The sequence below is a fragment of the Pelobates fuscus genome, chromosome 4 (genome assembly GCF_036172605.1).
Source record: "Pelobates fuscus isolate aPelFus1 chromosome 4, aPelFus1.pri, whole genome shotgun sequence".
In the NCBI taxonomy this organism is placed as follows: domain Eukaryota; kingdom Metazoa; phylum Chordata; class Amphibia; order Anura; family Pelobatidae; genus Pelobates; species Pelobates fuscus.
Genome location: NC_086320.1, coordinates 117,054,510 through 117,076,760, shown reverse-complemented (window position 1 = coordinate 117,076,760; position 22,251 = coordinate 117,054,510). Strand labels below are relative to the sequence as shown.

At 42.0% G+C, this 22,251-nt stretch overlaps 1 protein-coding gene across 1 annotated transcript in view; it reads left to right on the top strand.

The window, feature by feature from the left end:
• METTL4 (methyltransferase 4, N6-adenosine) overlaps positions 1–21,783 on the top strand; it is a 147,410-nt gene extending 125,627 nt beyond the window's left edge. The window contains exon 8 of the mRNA XM_063451507.1: positions 21,133–21,783. Within this exon, the coding sequence (XP_063307577.1) occupies positions 21,133–21,272 (140 nt within the window). The 3' untranslated portion in view covers positions 21,273–21,783. The remainder of the gene's footprint in view (positions 1–21,132) is intronic.
• Positions 21,784–22,251: the final 468 nt, after the last annotated feature.

Genomic DNA, 22,251 nt, shown 5'->3' with positions numbered 1-22,251 from the left:
ATTTTTTTAGTTCTACATGACATTTTAACTGTCAATGTCATAATACTGTTTGCTTTTACTGCAATAAAATACACATATTTGTATTCAGCAAAGTCTCACGTGTAAAACAGTACCCCCTGTGTACAGGTTTTATGGTGTTTTGGGAAGTTACAGGGTCAAATATAGCGTGTTACATTTGAAATTGAAATTCGCCAGATTGGTTACGTTGCCTTTGAGACTGTATAGTAGCCCAGGAAATAAATTTACACCCATAATGGCATACCATTTGCAATAGTAGACAACCCAAGGTATTGCAAATGGGGTATGTCCAGTCTTTTTAGTAGCCATTTGGTCACAAACACTGGCCAAAGTTAGCGTTAGTATTTGCTTGTGTGTGAAAAATTCAAAAAACGCCAATTTTTCCCAGTGTTTGTGACTACTAAAAAAGACTGGACATACCCCATTGTCAATACCTTGGGTTGTCTACTATTGCAAATGGTATGCCATCATAGGGGTAATTTTCATTCTTGGGCTACCATAGGGTCACAAAGGCAACGTAAGCAATCTGGCGAATTTTTATGTGAAAAAAATGAAACACAAGCCTTATATTTGACGCTGTAACTTTTGAAAACACCATAAAACCTGTACATGAGGGGTACTGTTGTACTTGGGAGACTTCGCTGAACACAAATATTTGTGTTTTCAAAACAGTGCTGTTTGTGTGTGAAAAATGCAAAAAACTTCACTTTTACTGGCGATATCATCGTTGTAATACATTTTACTGTTTTGAAACACTAATATTTGTGTTCAGCGAAGTCTCCCGAGTAAACCAGTACCCCCCATGTACAGGTTTTATGGTGTCTTGGAAAGTTATAGGGTTAAATATAGTGCTAGCAAATTAAATTCCCTATACTTTCGGCATGGGTTGTCAGGCAGGTCCCGCTAATTGTAATTAATTAAGATACCTAATTATGTAAAAATATTATTAATATTATAAATATATGTGTAGAATTAATATATGTATATATATACGTATGTGTATATATAATGGAAAATTTATTCATACTTACCGTAATTTTCTTTTCCTGGTTATATGCCATGGCAGCACAACATTGGGTAGCTCCTCCCTATCCCACAGGAATAATAATTAAGCCGTATACCGTATATACTCGAGTATAAGCCGAGTTTTTTAGCACATTTTTTGTGCTAAAAAACCCCAACTCGGCTTATACTCGAGTCAGAGTCTGTATTATGGCAATTTGCATTGCCATAATACAGACTGGGGGGAGAGGGGTGCTGGCAGAGCTGTACTTACCTCTCCTGCAGCTCCTGTCAGCTCTCTCCTCCTCCGCGCCGTCCGTTCAGCACCTCGGTCAGCTCCCAGTGTAAGTCTCGCGAGCACAACATTGGGTAATACCCAAGCAATAAAATAAGAAAGAGACACAGACTCAAAAATTTTTAAATGCAAAGTGTATTAACACCACAACAAGTGAAAGACACAGAAATCAGGTATTGGATACAGACAGGACTGACTTAGCAAATTGATCCGACAACCCCGCTCTGACATCAATTTGGTAGCTCCTAATGAAAGTGTTAGAGGAAGACCATGTAGCTGCTTTACAAATGAGTTCAGGAGAGACATTAGCTGCGGCTGCCCAGGAAGAAGAGAGAGCCCTAGTGGAATGGGCTTTAAGACCCACAGGGACCGGATATCCGGCGGACTGATAAGCCAGAATGATAGCCGCTACTATCCATCTGCTAATGGCAGATTTGGGAGCTTGTGAGCCCTTTTTACAGCTGCTATGAAGGACGAAAAGACTGTCAGAAGAACGCCAAGCAGAAGTCCTATCAATATACATCCGGAGGCATCTCACTAGGTCCAGAGAGGACAGGTCAGCAGAATTCCCCAATTCATGGGAGTCCGACCTCAGAGATGGAAGAACAATATCCTCATTGATGTGAAAGGAGGAGGTGACTTTCGGTCGAAATACAGGAACCGTACGGAGGACCACTCTGTCCTTGTGAAAAATAGTAAAAGGCTCTTTGATGGATAGAGCATTGAGCTCAGAAACTCTCCTGCCAGAAGCTAGGGCAACCAGCAAGGCAGTCTTAATAGAGAGAACCTGTAGGGAAACTGAATCAAATGGCTCAAACGGTTTCAGCTTCATGGCATCCAGAACCAGAGGGAGATTCCAGGATGGGACAAATGGTTTAATAGGAGGTTTCATCTGAAGGACACCTTTGATGAATCTGATGACATCTGAGTCCAATGCCCATCTATGACTGGTTAGAGCGGACAAGGCTGAAACGTGTACCTTGAGAGTGTTATAGCTCAGCCCTTTAGCAAGGCCAGATTGCAGGAAATCCAAAATATTAGAGGAGGAGGGATCTTGAACATCCACATTTCTGTGAAGGGCCCAGTCGGAGAAAACCTCCCACACTCTATAATAAGTGGCTGAAGTGGAATGCTTACGTGCCCTCAGCATAGTATCAATAATGGCCTGGGAGAATCCTCTGTTCAAAAGCCGGTTCCTTTCAGTCTCCAAGCCATGAGGTTGAGAGAGACAGGGTCTGGATGCCGCACAGGACCCTGGAACAGAAGATCCGCATCTTTGGGGAGTGGGAGAGGAGGTTCCATCGAAAGACTCAGAAGCAGAGGAAACCAAGGTCTCCGAGGCCAATAAGGCACAATCAGGATGACACCTGCTCCGTTCTCAACTTCCTCAGGAGCGGCAGAATTAGTGGAAACGGGGGGAACGCATAGCCCATTCTGAACCTCCAGGGGCTTGATAAGGCATCCCTTCCCAGTGCCAGGTGGTCTTCTTCTTTCGTGAAGAAAAGGGCTACCTTCCGGTTGGTCCGAGTGGCTAGAAGGTCTACTTGAGGGAGACCCCACTTGCCCACAATCATGCGGAATACCCTGTGAGATAGGCACCATTCCCCTGGATCTATTCTGGATCTGCTGAGGAAATCTGCCAGTTGATTCCGTTTCCCTGGAAGATGGATGGCTGTAATGCCCGCCAGGTTTCTCTGAACCCACCACATCAGGCGATTCATTATTTCCATCATCTTGCAGCTCCTGGTACCCCCTTGGTGATTGACATAGGATACTACGGTGGAGTTGTCCGTCCTTATCTTCACCCATTGACCCTTGAGTTGGATCGAGAAGTGCTTCAAAGCTTTGAGGACAGCCAGAAGTTCTAGCAGATTGGAATGGACATTGCTTGTCCTGAAATTCCATTCTTCCTGCGCAAAGTCGTGGAGATAATGAGCGCCCCAACCCCACTGGCTGGCATCCGTTGTCACAGTTCTCCATGCGATGTCCCCTAATGGAAAACCTTTGGATAGGTGTTTTCTGTTTAGCCACCAGATCAGAGAATGGCGTACATTCAGGGGAAGCTTGATGGGCTGGAACAGGTTCCCGGATGAGAATTGACTCAGGAAGTTGGCTTGGAACAGTCTCATTCTCCACTGAGCCCATCTGGTCAGACCTATTGTGGAGGACATGGAACCAAGGAGGCTCTTTATAGCCTTTGCATGGGCAACCAAGGATTTCAGCATTCTTCTTAATAATCTCCTGAGTTTCAGTATTCTTGCTGATGAGATCTGGACAGTACCCTTCAGAGTGTCGAAGTGGGCACCTAAGTAAACCATAGATTGCGTTGGGTGGAGGTGGCTCTTCTTGGTGTTGATCTTCCAGCCGTGAGCTTGCAGAAACTGAATGCTGGTAATAGCCTGGGATGTCACAGAATCTACGTTGTTTCCTAAGATCAAGACGTCCTCCAAATAATGGTAAATAGCAATGTTCTGCTTTCTGAGTTCTGCGATGAGAACAATCAGGACCTTTGTAAATGTTCTTGGGGCTGTGCTCAGTCCGAAGGGGAGGGCCCTGAACTGGAAATTACCTTCTTCTACAGCAAACCTCAGAAACTTCTGATGAATTTAGGCAATGGGTACGTGAAAATATGCGTCTAACAGATCTATAGACAGCATCCATTGGTTGGGCGACACAACCTTTATTATAGACTGCAGGGATTCCATTTTGAATCTGCAAATGTTCAGATGCTTGTTCAGTCTGTGTAGATCCAGAATGGGTCTCCATCCCCCTGAGGATTTCCTTGTTAAGAAGATGTGGGAGTAAAACCCTTGAGTTCTTTCGCCTGCTGGCACTTTGATGATGACCTTCTCCTTCTGCAAGGAAAGGATGAAGTTTTGTAGGGCCATGCACTTTTCCTTGTCTCCTGGCCACTTTGTGAGGTGAAAGGACCTGTTGGGAGGATGCTTGAAGAATTCTAGCAGGTAACCTCTCTGAATAATATCCAGCACCCAAACGTCGCTTGTGGAATCGGTCCATCTCGGAAGATACTGGAGAAGACAAGCCCTGACACATTCGGTTTTGGGCAGTACGTAGTCATAGATTCCTCGGATTTTTAGAGGAAGATGAACCGCGTGACCTGCCTCCTCTGTTTCCAGAAGGGGCTCCTCTCCCAGGTTGAAATCTGGAATATTCCCTACCAGGCTTGTAGGACCTACTGTCACGAAAGGAATGGTACTCTTTCCGGGCACGAAAGGATCCTTTATACTTCCTCTCTTGGGGTAGAAAGGCTTTATTTCCTTCAGCCGCCCTCTTAATGCATTCATCCAAATTCTTGCCAAATAACATATTCTCGTGAAATGGCAGAGAACACAAACTATTCTTGGAGGAAGCATCGGCCGCCCAAGATCTGAGCCAAAGTGCCCGCCTGGAGGAAACCGAGAAGGACATATTTCTAGCAAGGTTTCTCACCAGATCCACTGCGGCCTCCGAAGAGAAATCAATCGCTAGACGCATATCCTTCAGGGCATCAATAATAGAGGAACGGCTTCTGCCACTCCTGATGTCCCCCTCCAGCTCCTGCAGCCAAACCTTCATAGCTCTTGAAACAGACATGAGAGCCACGGCTGGGTGGAGACTTGTGCCTGAGGCTACATAAGATTTAGACAGGTAGTATTCCATCTTACGATCCATTGGATCCCTGAAGGAGCCTGCATCATCCACTGGCAGGGTAGTGCGCTTGGCTAGCCTAACCACAGCATCATCAACTTTGGGTGGAAGATCCCATGTTTCAGCATCTTTGGAATCAAACGGGTATAATCTGGAGAACTTCCCTTTTGCAGATGATCTCCTATCAGACCTGGACCATTCTTCTTTAATAAGGTCACTAATAGTGGTATGCACAGGGAAAGCTGCTCTTTTCCTTCTAAGATCTGAGAAATAGCGGTTAGATGTAGAGGGTTCCTCCTCTGAGGGTTCTTTCAAGGCAAGGGTTTCCCTGACCCGAGCAATCAAATGATCCACCTCCGCAGGTACCAGGAAGTCAGGATCCGGCATAGCATCCTCCTCCGAGGAAAAAGCCAAGTCTCTCAGCGAAGCTGTATCCATAAACTCATCCTCCGAGTTATCAGGAGACCAATCTGACGGCTCAGAATATCTAGGTCGCTTGTGGGTCTTATCAACCTCTCTGATGCCCCGGGCAACTGCATGCTTGATAAGCTGCCTAAAGTCCGGTGTTGACTGAGAAGGTCCAGCAGCTGCTGAGAGACAATTCGAACAGAGACGTTTCCCTTCTATGGCTCTGTTATCACAGGATATACACAGCGTCCCTTTGGGCAACTTCCCTTTGGACGATCCTGAAGTCTTTGTACTTTTATCACTGCAATACACCAAACGTGAACATTAGTACATTACCACTCTTTTATTTATTTATAATATCAATATCATTTTTTTCCAAAAAGGATGGCTTACCTATATCGCTTAGATTGTGACCTATTATGATGAGAAGAATCCGATTCCCTGGATCTTGAGCGCGAATCCATCTATAAATAATAGATGGAACAGCGAAACTAAAACCAAGAAGAAAAACGACAAGAAACCAAACAAAAAATGTGAAAACACTTACCTTAGAAGAAAAAGGAACCTGAAAAGACAAAGAACCAACAATCCCTAGATCTCAACGGTGCCAGAAACTCTCCAAGAAGCTGAAAATTCAAACTGACCAAAAAAAGGAGGCCTGGCGCTTTAAAAGGGCGTCTGACGTCATCGCGCATGCGCAAATGACCGAAAATACGCGCAAACGGCCTAATCAGAAATCAAACGAACAGATTTTGCGCGCGATCCGCTAATACGTGCAATGGCGTTCGCGCGTTTATGCGAATGAAACCACGCGAACGCCAGAAAGTACCGAATGCCACGCATGCTTCCCAGAGTCCCCGAAAACCGCGCAGGCGCCCAGGAGACCCCTGAACTCCGCGCAGGCGCACAGGAAACTCCCGAACGCCGTGCAGGGAACCATGTATCCAGGGGAACCCAGAACGCTTCCACAGCAAACTTTACAGAAAAAAAAAAAAGTGCCGGAAAAACAAACCACTCCTGGAAGCAAAAACCAGCAGGTAAAAACCAAACCATATTACCTTGATCCTGGTGGGGAAATACCAAACCGGAACCCAGACAAATTCCATGTTCCTTCCCATGTTACCACTGGGAAATTGGAAGGAAAAACCCCCGGTCATTAAAGGGGTTCTCTCCAGGGGGACACCTTTGCACAGGGCCGTATACTGGAGACTTCCCAGGGGAGAGAGGGTGAACTTCCCAGGGGCCAGAGGAACTTATCCTCAGGTAAGCCATAAAAGAAAATTTAGCAGTCTGAAAAGACCGACATGTCCTAGAGATAGGACAGGAAAAAAAGACTGGGGAAGGAGGGGCAGGAGGTGGTACTTATACGGCTTAATTATTATTCCTGTCCAATGGGGATAGGGAGGAGCTACCCAATGTTGTGCTGCCATGGATATGGCCAGGAAATATATATATATATATATATATATATATATATAATTTTTAAAAAATATTTTTATTTATATATAGGTATATATATAGTGATATATACGTATATATTTATGTATATATATATATTATTTTGTTCTACGTGTATTTTTATATAAATATATTAATATCACAATACAGTTAGAACTAAATAACACACATCTATATATTTTTAAATTATTTATTTTTAATTATTTTTTAACGTATTTACATATTTTTTTGTAATATTATATATAAATATACATATCACAATAATTATATATATTCAGTATCAGTCTACGTGTAATTTGATATATATATAATTATATATATATTAATAGTAAAATACACCTTGACAGTGTATGTGTGTGTATGTATTTGTGTATATATATGTGTATATATATACACTTAGATCATATATATATATATATATATATATATATATATATGATCTAAGTATATATAATTTTTTTTTTACATTTTTTTATTTTATTTCCAGCCAGCAGGGGGACTAACTGTCATTACAGTTAGTCCCCCTGCTGGCAATGCCTGAGCCAGCTAACCCGGCCATGTGATTGTGAGGTCCTCGCAAGGACCTCACTCTCACATGGCCGGGGGGGTCGGAAGAGGACGGATGTGCCGCGGGGGGGCTCCCTGGGAGTCCCCCAAACCGGGATCACCGGCGTGGGATCGCCGGCGACCGGGTAAGTAAGAAAAGACCGGAGGGCGTACAATTACGCCCGGCGGCGTTTAGAGCTGCTTAAAATAGGGCGTAATTGTACGCCCTCCGGTCTTAAAGGGTTAATGAAATAGTTCAAAATGAGAGGGTGTTGACAGGGCCACTTTCAGTAAATGTCACAGATTTATTTGAGTATTATTACCGAAATGGATACCGCAGGTGCAAAGCAACGATTTGGCCCACAACAGGGTCTTTGTCAAGCTTGACAAAGGCTCTGTTGAGGGCCAAAACATTGCCTTGCACCCGCTTCATTATATCTGCTCACTGGATTTAACTTGAGTGCTTGGACCATCATTACTTTTCTACAAATTTATTTAAATTCATGCTCATCTGATCAGTTAAGAATCAAATTTGTTTTTTTAGACAACGAAATTGAAATCGTTATATCTATGTGAAATGTCCTGAGGGATTTGTTACCATTTTGGTCAAAAATTAGCAGTTGGGGGGGCGGGGCCTGGCCATCATGGTGGATAGATGCACATGGTGAGAGCTCCTCACATAAAGCTTCAATTTCACTACTTAGAGAGGGGATCATACCCACAGCGAACACTCAAACAAGTACCTACCTAACCTGAATGCTGGGGTAACCTCCCGACCAAGTTTGGAGCTCCGCCAGGAAGCCTCGTGGTCCGAAAGGCTTTTGCGGCCTAGACGCCTAGGATACTCCATGGAGAGGAGAAACGGCCGATCTCCTAGCCTGGACATGCCGGAGTTCACAGAACCGACTCTAACGCCCTGTTCCCCCCCCCTTTGGACCGGTGGGGGATATCCCGGTCCCCACTGGTGTAATCTTGGAGCTTACCCTACACAACAAAGAGAAACTACAGCTCTAAACGAAGGCAGCCTGCTACCTAAAATGGCGGCACCACCAGGGCCTACAGCAACAGAAGCCTGCTCACAACCACCCGCCACTGTGGACCCGCTCCTACAAGCATTTGATAGAATATGCTCAGAATTCTGGAAGAAACTCACTGACCGAGCTCTTGCTGCTGCTCACATGGCACAAGCAGCGGTACCTCGGATCAGGTCTGCTGACGCATCCCGGCGCAATCCTCATGCAGCAGCAGCGTGGAGACACAAGCAACGGGCACACAAGCGCCGAAGCAATGGCACCTGGGCGAGAGGGCCGGGGAGATTACAACCTCTGTTGCGCTCCCGGATAGGGAGCCACGGCGTAAACCGACGACCAAATCCCGGACCTTTATGCCGCCCCCAGAGGGCGAAGACACTCATCGCAGAGACTCCTCACGTCCAGAGAGCTGCTCGTATGGGCACTTGGAGAGGGACACAATGGCGGACCAAGTATACAGACATGGACAGAGACTTACCGGGTGGCACACTGCCCTTGACGCTCAGGGGAATAGGCTGAACCTGGTATTAGTCCAAATGCCTGCATAACGCAGTCACCTGCATAGGCGGTTGCCACATTGCACACTACACACTACACCCTTCTCTTACCTATTTGAAAATCGTTAAGGTTACTGATAGTAATGTTGTCCCAACAATTAGCGACACACTGTAATGCTCGACTATAATGTCTAGTCTTATCACCAGTGGTTTACTTTAACTTTCTATAGTAACATCGCAGCAAGATATACAGACATATAACAAATGAAGCCTCTCCCTTACACTAGCCTATAACTTGCCTATTGAATGTTTCTTGATTTAACTCACATGTCTAGCTATTTAACTATTTGATATTACTGTACACGCCTGTTACTCATTACTGTTATTCTCATGCCTACAAACTAAAATATAAAAATGTGCTTGTAAATCATCTGTCCCGCATGTTTAGCGTGGAAAAAACTTGAGGATTGCTCTCGGGGCACCTCAGGCCTGCATGTACCCATTATACGCACTGCAAAAATAAAAAATTAAAAAAAAAAATTAGCAGTTGTGTTTTTTAGGTCACCACAGTTGTGTGTTTTTTGATCCTAAAGTGTAATCTTGATGGTTTTTCACAGAAACTGTGGAGAAAATGTCTTTAACACAGCATGGCTAGGATTCTGAAGTGGGCAAATCTCTGTAGCCTTATAATTTTCAGTTGTTAAATTGGTGATTATAGTTTGTTTCATTATGGGAGTATCTAGCAAACATACTTATCTGCTTTGTGTATAGATTGTATTCCATCAAATCTATGATGAACCAAGAAGGTTCATGGTCTACAGTATGTACAGTAAATGTACTTGCTATTGTTCACATTAGTATTCATATTCATGTTTCTTTGCAAAGTGCTCTTCTTTATGAAACAAGGCCATGTTACTGCTGACGTACTATTCTTTAGCAGATGATCTGTGCATTGTAGTTTTGAAACTTTGTATCCATGGCGACAATCCATCATCCTAGAAGTATACGAGATGATCATGTTTTGCAAATCCACCTCTCTTTTGAAAAGTACCAATTTGAAGGTCTAGCCTCATATTAAAGCAGGGCAAGACACCAGTAAAGAATTTATTATAAACCCACTCAATATATTTACAAGGAACATAGTGTTATCATTTTATAGGCTATCATAATTTGATTTAATATAGTGATTTTGAAATATCTCATGTATTTTTTTTTTATTTTTTTTTATCACCTTACTTATTTTAAAACAACACATGTTAAAGGTTCACTATAGGATCAGGAACACAAACATGTATTCCTGACCCTATAGTGCTAAACCCAGCATATAGGTGGCTTGCCCCCCCCCCCCCCTTAGCCCCCATAAAAGTTTAAAACTCACCTTATTTCGTCACTGACTCCGCCCCCTTTGTGACATCATCAAAATGGCAGATTTTGGGAAAGCATTGGATTGGCCAAAATCGGCATGGGGCCGGGCCAAATGCTGTTTTGACCAATCAGGACCTCCTCATAGAGATGCATTGAATCAATGCAGAGCATGTGGACGCTGAACGGCAGGGCTGCTTACTGTGCAGCCCTGAGCCAGGAAGCCCCTCCAGTGGCCATCTAAGGAGTGGCCACTTGGAAATGTCCCTAGGGGCAATGAAAAGGTAGTGTTTACATAAAAATGCAGAAGGAAGTACTCACCAGAACAACTACATTAAGCTGTCGTTGTTCTTGTGACTATAGTGTCCCTTTAAATTTCTACATTTTTATATCAACTTTTTCATTAAGCACTGTCCTCCAAAAATACAATAAAACTCATATACATACTGTATAATATTCTTGACAGAAGTCCAGTTTGATTTTTTTATTGTCTGCAGAGTAAACTCTGTACCACCAGATATAATGTGTTTAGTCCCCCCAATGCAGCAAGAGTCCATATTCTTTGCATTGCAGAAGCAACATGCTCATGTCTGAACAATTCATACCTCCACATAGTTTTCATTTATAGCTTTGTGTTCATTGTGATGATATAAGACAAAAGCACAACTGTGAGAGATGAACAATTATTTAAAATTATTCACTTAGGGGGACACTCCAGGCCCTATAACAACTTAATTGAAGTAAAGTTATAGTGCCAGGATGCCACTAGGTTCTTTCTAACCAAAAGGAGTTAAACCGTTTTTTGGAGGGTTTAACCCCAAAGGCTGCATCCAGTGCCAGATCTCCAGTTCCCCTAGTGGGGCATGGTGTCTGTTTTTTTCTTTGTTTTTTTTTAGAAAGTACATACAAAGCACTCGAGGGCATCCTGAAACCGTAAAAACTTAATTTCAATTAAGTTTTTATGGTGCTCAGAGTATTCATTTAACTCAAATTCAATTGAATTAAAATACAAATAATAATAATTAGACAAATTCCCTGATTTGGAAAAACTATCCAACTTGGCTATAGTTACTCCCTAGCTATTTTAGTATTAATTTTGTCATTCAGTTTTCAATTTGGTATACAGGTGGTTCTTGTTTGTGACCTACCTGTTTTACGACGGCTCGCACTTATGACCAGCTCTCTCTGCATTAGACTGTCCGGAGACATTTCCCTGAACATAGACAAACGCAACAGAGCAGGGAATCCCTCTAATCTATGTTCGGTCAAATTTCCCCGAACATAGATTAGAGGGATTCCCTGCTCTGGTGCATTCGTCTATGTTCGGGGAAATTTCCCCGAACATAGACAAGCGCACCAGAGCAGGGAGTCCCTTAACGCCTCACTTACCGACCAATTCGTTCTACGACCGGGTCGTAGGAACGGAACCCGGTCGGTAGGTGAGGAGTACCTGTAATTCATAGTTACAGTTTTGTAGCACCAACTGCATTTTATACCTAAAAGTTATTTCTCCTTTGTTCTTCTTGTGGTATGTTCAGTGGGGCATTTTGGTTTTGTGCTGCCCTAGGCATGACTAAATTTGGGCACCTCCCTTATCTAAGTTTGCCCTTCTTGTCAAGACTGCACCGTTTCCTGTTTAAGACAGACACACAGTCATTGGATGTCTCTTTAAAGTGCTAAATACTTGGATGCGTCTTTAAACCCTTAGCGACCGCGGATGCACGGGTTACATCCAACAAAAAACAGTCGATAATGACCTTGGACATACCTGGTACGTCCGCTGCAAATGTGAGCGTTGGAAGCGATCGTTTCCAGCTGCTCTTACGGTATTGCAGATGTCGAGACATCCTGCAATACCTCTCCTGACTGCCGGGTGATCGCACCCGGCAATGTAGCAGAGCATCGGAAGCCATTGGGCATTAAACCCCCTCTCCCCCCATTCCCAAGTATTCCTAATTACTTACCCGATCGCCGGTGTTCCTCTCCGTCTGGGGGGACTTTCTGACAGCCCAGACAGTCCCCCCTCGGCAAATTAGGACCCAGTGTGCAATGTGATTGTTCTGAAAGACGTCCATAGTGCAGCTTGCTGGGGGACTGTCCCCCTGCTGATGAAAAAGTAAAAAAAAAAAGTTTTCAAATAAACAATTTTAATAAATTTGAAAAAATGAATATATATATATATATATATAATATATACATACAGGGAGTGCAGAATTATTAGGCAAATGAGTATTTTGACCACATCATCCTCTTTATGCATGTTGTCTTACTCCAAGCTGTATAGGCTCGAAAGCCTACTACCAATTAAGCATATTAGGTGATGTGCATCTCTGTAATGAGAAGGGGTGTGGTCTAATGACAGCAACACCCTATATCAGGTGTGCATAATTATTAGGCAACTTCCTTTCCTTTGGCAAAATGGGTCAAAAGAAGGACTTGACAGGCTCAGAAAAGTCAAAAATAGTGAGATATCTTGCAGAGGGATGCAGCACTCTTAAAATTGCAAAGCTTCTGAAGCGTGATCATCGAACAATCAAGCGTTTCATTCAAAATAGTCAACAGGGTCGCAAGAAGCGTGTGGAGAAACCAAGGCGCAAAATAACTGCCCATGAACTGAGAAAAGTCAAGCGTGCAGCTGCCAAGATGCCACTTGCCACCAGTTTGGCCATATTTCAGAGCTGCAACATCACTGGAGTGCCCAAAAGCACAAGGTGTGCAATACTCAGAGACATGGCCAAGGTAAGAGAGGCTGAAAGACGACCACCACTGAACAAGACACACAAGCTGAAACGTCAAGACTGGGCCAAGAAATATCTCAAGACTGATTTTTCTAAGGTTTTATGGACTGATGAAATGAGAGTGAGTCTTGATGGGCCAGATGGATGGGCCCGTGGCTGGATTGGTAAAGGGCAGAGAGCTCCAGTCCGACTCAGACGCCAGCAAGGTGGAGGTGGAGTACTGGTTTGGGCTGGTATCATCAAAGATGAGCTTGTGGGGCCTTTTCGGGTTGAGGATGGAGTCAAGCTCAACTCCCAGTCCTACTGCCAGTTTCTGGAAGACACCTTCTTCAAGCAGTGGTACAGGAAGAAGTCTGCATCCTTCAAGAAAAACATGATTTTCATGCAGGACAATGCTCCATCACACGCGTCCAAGTACTCCACAGCGTGGCTGGCAAGAAAGGGTATAAAAGAAGAAAATCTAATGACATGGCTTTCTTGTTCACCTGATCTGAACCCCATTGAGAACCTGTGGTCCATCATCAAATGTGAGATTTACAAGGAGGGAAACAGTACACCTCTCTGAACAGTGTCTGGGAGGCTGTGGTTGCTGCTGCACGCAATGTTGATGGTGAACAGATCAAAACACTGACAGAATCCATGGATGGCAGGCTTTTGAGTGTCCTTGCAAAGAAAGGTGGCTATATTGGTCACTGATTTGTTTTTGTTATGTTTTTGAATGTCAGAAATGTATATTTGTGAATGTTGAGATGTTATATTGGTTTCACTGGTAAAAATAAATAATTGAAATGGGTATATATTATATATATATGTATATATATATATATATATATATATACATAATTACATAAATAATTTCATAACTATAGACGTAGACTTCAAATATATAAATATGTGCATATTTATGTAATATTTTTACATAATTAAGTAATTTCATTGATTGCAATTTGGGGGACCTGCCTGACGTCCCAGGCCCAAAAGTCCAGATAATTTAATTTGCTAGCACTGTATTTAACTCTGAAACTTTCCAAGACACCCTAAAACCTGTATATGGGGGGTACTATTTTACTTGGTAGACTTCGCTGAACACAAATACTAGTGTTTCAAAGTGATAAACCTATCACAGCTATGATATTATCAGTGAAAATGACATATTTTGCATTTTTTACACACAAACGGTACTTTCACTGATGATATCATTGTTGTGATACGTTTTACTATTTTGAAACACTAATATTTGTGTTCAGCAAAGTCTCCCGAGTATAACAGTACCCCCTATGTACAGGTTTTATAGTGTTTTTAAAAGCTACAGGGTCAAATATAAGGATTGATTTTCTGTTTTTTCACATTGAAATTTGCCAGATTGGTGATGTTGCCTTTGAGAGCGTATGGTAGCCCAGGAATGAGAATTACCCCCATTGTGGCATACCATTTGTAAACGAAGACAACCCAAAGTATTGCAAATGGGGTATGTCCAGTCTTTTTTAGTAGCCACTTAGTCACAAACACTGGCCAAAGTTAGCGTTCATAATTGTTTTTTTGCATTTTTAACACACAAACAAATATAAATGCTAACTTTGGCCAGTGTTTGTGACTAAGTGGCTACTAAAAAAGACTGGGAATACCCCATATTGAATACCCTGGGTTGTCTACATTAAAAGAAATATGTACATGTGAGGTGTGATTCAGAGATTTATGACAGATAACAGTGTTACAATCAGGGCCGGTGCAAGAATTTCTGCCGCCCTAGGCAAGGATTTATTTTTGCCCCCCCTGAATGTCACTCACTCACTGACAGACACACACACGCTGACACACATACACTCACTCACTGACAGACACACAGAGAAACTCACTGACGGACATATTCAATCACTGACAGACACACACACACACACACACTCACTGACAGACATACTCACTCACTAACACACACACACATACACACACACTGACATATACACACACTCACTGACAGACATACACTCACTCACTGACACATACACAAAGACACTCACTGACAGACACACACACACAGGCAGTCACTTGCTCACTGACAAACACTCACCTACCTGGGGTCCAGTGTGGAACAGCTCCTCACTCCTCCCGCCCGCTGTTTAGTATGCCGGGGGCCGGAATGACGTCATATTCCCGGCTCCCGGCATTACAGAGGGCACACGAGGGAGGAATAAGACCCTGCAAGAAGAGCCTCCCTCGCAGCCTGTCATCAAGGTAACAAGGTGCCTGCTCTGCCATACTGTAACAGGGCACCTCTGGTCGCCCCTACTTTCGGGCGCCTAGAGGAGCGGTCCTGCGCTGAAGGGGGGCTCTAGAGCCGCTCATCCAGCGCTGCGGCCCAAGACAGGGGGATCCCACCAGGAAATATTTAGTGTATTTCTTTAAATTGCTAAATATTTTGTGCAAAACAGAAAATTTTCTTGTGCAAACGATCAAGTGCAAGAATAACAGTGCAACCTTCTAAAAACTTAAAGTGCAAGTCAATAGTAAATAGCAATCAATGGGTGCTTATTGTGACAAAATTGCAGAAGCCAACAAAGAATATAAGCAAATATCCCATATATATAGAAATCAACCCAAACATTTGGTGCAGAACTAGAACATCTAGTGCAGAACAACTATACAGTTTTAAAAACATATATTCAGATAACATTTTATGGTGCATCCTTTTTTTCAGTCTTGTCTTGCACGCACAACATGTTTCTCTCCACCCTAGAGCTTTGTCAAATTCTGATAACGAGTCGTCCGGTTTGACACCCTTATAGTTGCCGTGTCATAACATTGTAGCAGGTGTTGTTACATTTTCAGGGAGCTTCAAAACGCACTGCTCTATACTGGAAAGTAAGTTGCTCTGATTCCACATATGTGGGTTTATTAAAGGGATCCTATAGTGCCAGGAAAACAGACCTGTTTGCCTGACACTATAGGTTTAAAAGGTGCCCCCCTCCTCCCGCGAGGCTGAAGGGGTTAAAACCCCTTCAGCCACTTACCTGAATGCAGCACCAATGTCCCTCGACGCTGGGTCAGGCTCCGCCCACGAGCCTCCCCTGCCGACGTCATTCAATGCTGTCCTATGGGGAAAATTTGATGCTGGAGGTCCTTATGCAAAGCATGACCAGATAACGGACCAAAGATGGCTGTCTACCAGACTTAAAACTGCAATGTAAACATTGCATTTCTCTGGAACTGCAATGTTTTACATTGCAGCACTAAGTGCAATAGAAACACAGCACCCAGACCACATCAGTTAGCTGAATTGGTCTGGGTGCCTACTGTGTCACTTTAAAAGTTAAACGTACATTTCCCAAGTATGGATTTTTTTAAATTTCATTAAGTAATTTAAAATAAATAGTCTTTTTGGGTTATCCGCATACACAAAGCAAAACAAAACCAAGGTGAGTATCATTGCTAGCTTGAAATAATTAAGAGAGAGAAAATCATTATGCACATAGCGTAATTGTAATGGTACATAACTACATACATAAACAACATTGCAAGTAGTCATACTGTTTCAGTATGGTCACACAACCTTCCTGCCGTAACACTTGCTTCAGTTCTTCTCATTTACAAGAATCTATAGAGCTATGCAGGACCACAATCATTGGCACGGACAGCTGAGCTCCATCCTGTCAAGCCTAAAATGTTTTTAAAGATAAAAAAAGAAGAGGTTGATGGTTATTTGAGGATGTATTTGAAATACTACTTAGAATGCTAGATACTACAAAAAGTGAAATGTTTCCATTTATTCTCAGTAAACATCCGCCGTGCCAAGGTTAAACATTATTTTACTGCTATACAACACTGCATACTTATAACTGAATGTGTCCAAAACCCGCTGCCTAGATAAAGTAACTTGGGACTGGTAAAGCATAGGATTGCTGTAGGTGAGCACTGTTATTTTTGTATTAGGGTAGGGCTAAAAAAACATATTTATGGATTTGATTGTAAAATAGTTGGTTTTATTTTATTGAGCTGTATGCTGGTAGGGTAAGGTTACAAATATTACAGCTGGAGACATCTGCAATTTATGGTGCAGTATATAGAGGAATATCTTTATTTGAAAACAGAGCACTTTTTACATTTCCTAAAATAGATACACACAGATCTTACCATATTGTTACTGTTTGGGATAAATGTTCCTGGGGAATAATTTGGCTGCACTTCAGGAATTCAACAACACCAAATCAATTCTGAGTTTATTGGTAGAACACATCAGGTCATGTCACATTACATCTGAATCTGCAAGTATTTTGTACCATTGTCAAAGATTACTCATTATCACAAGATATTCAATTTAAACTTAAAGGGACACTATAGTCACCAGAACAACTACAGCTTATTGAATTTGTTCTGGTGAGTAGAATCATTACCTTCAGGCTTTTTGCTGTAAACACTGTCTTTTTAGAGAAAATGCAGTGTTTACATTACAGCCTAGTGATAACTTTACTGGTCACTCCTTAGATGGCTGTTAGAGATCCTTCCTGGGTCATGGCTGCCTTAAATGCATCGAACAAAATCAGTGTCTCCACTCTCTGCATGCAGACACTAAACTTTCCTCATAGAGATCCCTGTTCGCTGCTCGCACCAACTCACGCTTGCAGGACTTCTCACAAGCGGCTCCCTTCCTATGGAACAGCCTGCCTATACCCCTTCAGACTCTTCCCTAGTCTTCAATACTTTAAGAAGTGCCTTAAAACCCATCTTTTTAGGAAAGCGTATGGCCTCCCAGAGTAACCTCTACCTCACATACCTGTCTCTTGCTCTCTCCTAAAGGGCAGCACTCTACTCTCTCCTCCAGCTCTGCTTCACTCCCACCTATTTTTTTGCTTTTCTTTGTCCTATTGTGCTTTACACCCCGACCTCCTATAGACTATTAGCTCGTTTGAGCAGGGTCCTCTTCAACCTATCGTTCCTGTAAGTTTTCTTGTAATTGTCCTATTCATAGCTAAATCCCCCATCTTATAATATTGTAAAGCACTACAGAATCTGTAGGCGCTATATAAATGGCAATAATAATAGGAAGGCTGCGACCTGCATCTGGACCATGCTTTCATCGTGTGTAAGCCATTCCGAGCCGCTTCCTCCGTTTTGGAGCCGTAGGTGCCCCAACAGGTCCTCTCGGAGCAGGGCGTGAGTCATCATGGCTTCTTAAAGTACTTATTTAATTTTAACTTTCTGCTGACTCCATGAGTGCCGAAAGAGTGTGAATGGGGGACCTGGACCGAGCAGCTGCGCCTGACCGTGTGAGTGTTCCTGGGGAATGGGGGACCAGGGAGCACCTATTTCATTTTCAACATTCCGTGTACAAGTAGACCCCCCAAATTTAAACTTGAAATAATAGTGAAAAAATATTGTCTTATACACAGAAAAATACAATGTATATAACTTTTTTTTAAATCTCGAAATGATATATTGCAGCCTGTTGTAAAATCTTTTTTCAATTGCCAGAGGTATGTGTGCTGAAAACACATCCTCCCATTGGGTTCTATTTAATTACACAAGATACATTCATCTTTGGTAACTGAATACATATTTTCTCATATGACTACAATGAGCTAAATTAATCCCATGTAATTACATTTCAGGTAAATCTTCACAATACTGGTATTGTTCAATAAAATTACCTATGATAATTTAATATAAATGTATTAATCAAATACAGCTAATAGTGTTAAATGACTAATTAGAAAAAGTATAAAGAAGAATTTAGTTCATATATTGAAATTCTGCGTATAAGGATGGTTTTAATGAAACACAAAAAAATCAAGTCTATTTAAGGTAAAACCACAGACAGTGGTGTATCCTGGTTTTGTGCTGCCCTAGGCAGGAATAAACTCAGGCGCCCCCCCTCCTCATCCCCCCCGGGCCACCCACACCCAACCCTTCCCTCCGCCCCGCATTCTAAATACACGCATTCACCGACGGAAACACACACACACACACACTAACAGACACACTCACACTCACTAACAGACACACTCACACTCACTAACAGACAAACACACAGTCGCTAATAGACATACACACACACACTAACACACACACACACTAACACACACACACACTCACTCATACTAACACATTTTTTTTAACCCCCCCCCCCCCCAGCCTCCTTACATTTGGGAATGCTGGAGGGGGGGGGGGGGGGTTCTCCCATTCCCTGGTGGTCCAGTGGTTGCTGGGCGGGCGGCACTGGCAGGCAGCTGGCGAGGGAGCACTTCCTCTGAGCGGTCTGCTCAGCTCCCTCGCGCGCCGCAGACTGAGGCTGGGAGCCGGAATATTATGTCATATGCTCCCAGCCTCACTCTGCGGGCGGCGCGCGAGGGAGCTGAGCAGACCGCTCAGAGGAAGTGCTCCCTCGCCAGCCGCCTGCCCAGCCCATCAGCCCGACCGGCAGCCCAGCATGTCTGTTAGCCGCAAGGCTAACAAGGCATTTGCCCTGGGCATTTGGCGGCGGCGTTTTTTGCCGCCCCCTGGAAAATGCTACTTAAGGCAAATACCTTGTTTGCCTCGCGGCCAAATAGTCCCTGACCCCAGATGTTGTAGAACTACAACTCCCATGATGATTTGCCTGCCTTTCAGAATGACAAAGTATTATGGAAGTTGTAGTTTTAAAACATCTGGGGATCTACCTTTTGGGCACCATTGATTTAGGGGATACATTATTGTAGTTGCTAGACTTCTATAACTAAATTTCATACAGGTTCTCTACAAACCATTAAAGGAAGACTATAACGTTTGTAATACAAATATGTATTCGTAATGCTATAGTGCCCTAGTCATCATTTAGGTGACTAGGACAGCGCTGAATGGGTTAGAAAATGTATTTTACTTGTCTTTTTTTCTCTTGATGCACCAGTCTCCCCGGTGAAGCGATACATCTTTGGCTAAGATCATCGAGATCAATGATTTCAGCAAATCCAATGTTTTCCTATAGAAAAGCATTGAAAGGCTAGTTCGCATGTAGAGCTCAATGCTGATCTGCGCCAATCAGATGGTCTCTCTGAAAACAGCAGGGTATTACTGTGCTATTTCACTGTTCTGGCAGAACGAAAAAAAAAATTATCTGCAGGGTTAAATTGCAGGAAGGGTCAGGTGACATAATTTTTTATTAAGATCTATTGGTCTGGGTAACTGTAGTGTTCTTTTAACCCTTTTCAGATATCCATTTTGCATAGCTAAATAAACCATAAAATCTCGGGATTGTTTAGACTTACTGATGCTCAATTCATGTTGATATAAATATTGAAACATTAAAAACCAGAGATTTCAACAATTTATCTGTTAGATATTTATAACAGGACGTTTTTGCCATTCCATCGCCTTTATGTAGAGTGCAAGTGGCTTTAATTCTCAGACTTCTTTATATATGCCATATCACCACTATAGTTTATTGATTACCTAGAACAATTTGGCATTAGATCTCAAGGAAGCAATATTTTGTCCACTAGAGAGATGAACTTTTGACCTGATAACATAACAGCTGTTAAAGTGCAGTAAAAGTGTTCAACACCATGTATCTGAGCTACATGTACAAACAGATAAAGCACAAGCATGTGCTTTGGAGTACCAAATAGTTTACTTTTCTGTCTAGAATGTAGTCCTTGAACCAATGCTTCCTGTATCACAAGATAATGCTAGTTTTCTGGTAAAAAGATGTTTTTGTTGGACTTGTTGTCCTCTAGTTTTAACCTTCTCCCTCTGTACTAATTGTTCTGTCCTTTTCAGCAGTGTTTTGTTCCCATCATTCAGAAAAACATTTAAAATATTGTCACTGCTTGCTTGGGAGCAGTATGATGACTCTATTGAAAAATTGAAAAGTCACCTGTGTAGGCGGTAAAATCCTCATTCCTTGTCTCTAAATGAAAACCGATAAATCAGGCCTATTGAAGGTGTATGACTGTGTATTGTTTGCGATCTCAAGGGCGCTTATTTCAAATGATTTCCTGACTATAAATAGCAGAAGCTGTTGATGAAATCCTTGAAATTAATTTGCTGTCTTCTTTTTAATGAAATACTCCACTTTTTCATCTCCCAATAGCTGAAAGAAGATTGATTTTTGTTCTTCTTCATCATTGTCTTCTTCTTTGTGTTTCTTGTGTTTTGCACAGAGATTTTGAAAGAATATGTCAAGCAAGATGCGGAGTGCTTGGAGCTGTTTGCCCGTAACCTGCAACCTGGGTGGACTTGCTGGGGGAACGAGGTTCTCAAATTCCAACACATAGATTATTTTGTTCCCCTTGAGACCTGAAACTGACCAACATCGCTTAGAAGGAGATTTTCTTCAACATGACATTATTTTTTTTTCTTTACCAATCATTCATTTAGAGCGATAAAGATAGTTATAGACATTTTGCAATAGAAATCCTGCACAATATATAGCACTCTCTTTTGAAAACAAGATTAATATTTTGCAGGTTGTTATTATTGTTTGATAGGGTTTGTATCACATTGCAAATGCATTGACAATATTAAGATAACTATATTGCTCATCCCCTGCTACAAAACTACCTGGTAGCACACATGGACTTGGAAAATTGATCTGTACTATTAAGTCCTGACAGGCAGTTAAATATTATTGCCATGGCACATATTTCCCTGAAGAAATCGGCAATTGCTTGTTCAAACAATTAATATTTTAATGGACAGGTGAGAAGTATAATCCCAGGTTTCAGTTTTCTGTTTCTAGCCAACAATGAGATGTTTCCCAGTGTAAAATATTTCAACCAAAATGCAAAGTGGATTTACTTTTTTTATTTTTATTTATTTTTTTAAAACAAATTTGTTTAATTTCCCCTTCCATATTTGTGTTTTTTTGTGCATGGCAGACGATAATTTTCGCAATTAAAGTTTGAATATATTAAAGTATCAAAATGAACCACACTGATTTTATATCAAATACATATTATGTCATGATATGTATAACCACCATTTAAATATATCCCTGTGCTCTGTAGTTTTTGTTTTTGCTTTGTTTTTACAGAATCAATTCAGCTGGTTGTTTTATAACAGAAAAAGAAAGAGAGAGTGTGTGGTTTTGTGATCTTTTTGTACAATATATTAAAATAAATGAGTTATGTTTTTTAAACACTTTGAGTCTACATCATGAATTAATCACACTTTTTTCATTTTATCTGGAAGATTTTATCTGGAAAACCTTAACATTAAACTTTATCATGCGAATATAACGTAATTTAAATGAATTAGGATGCCAGCGATAATTGGTTTGA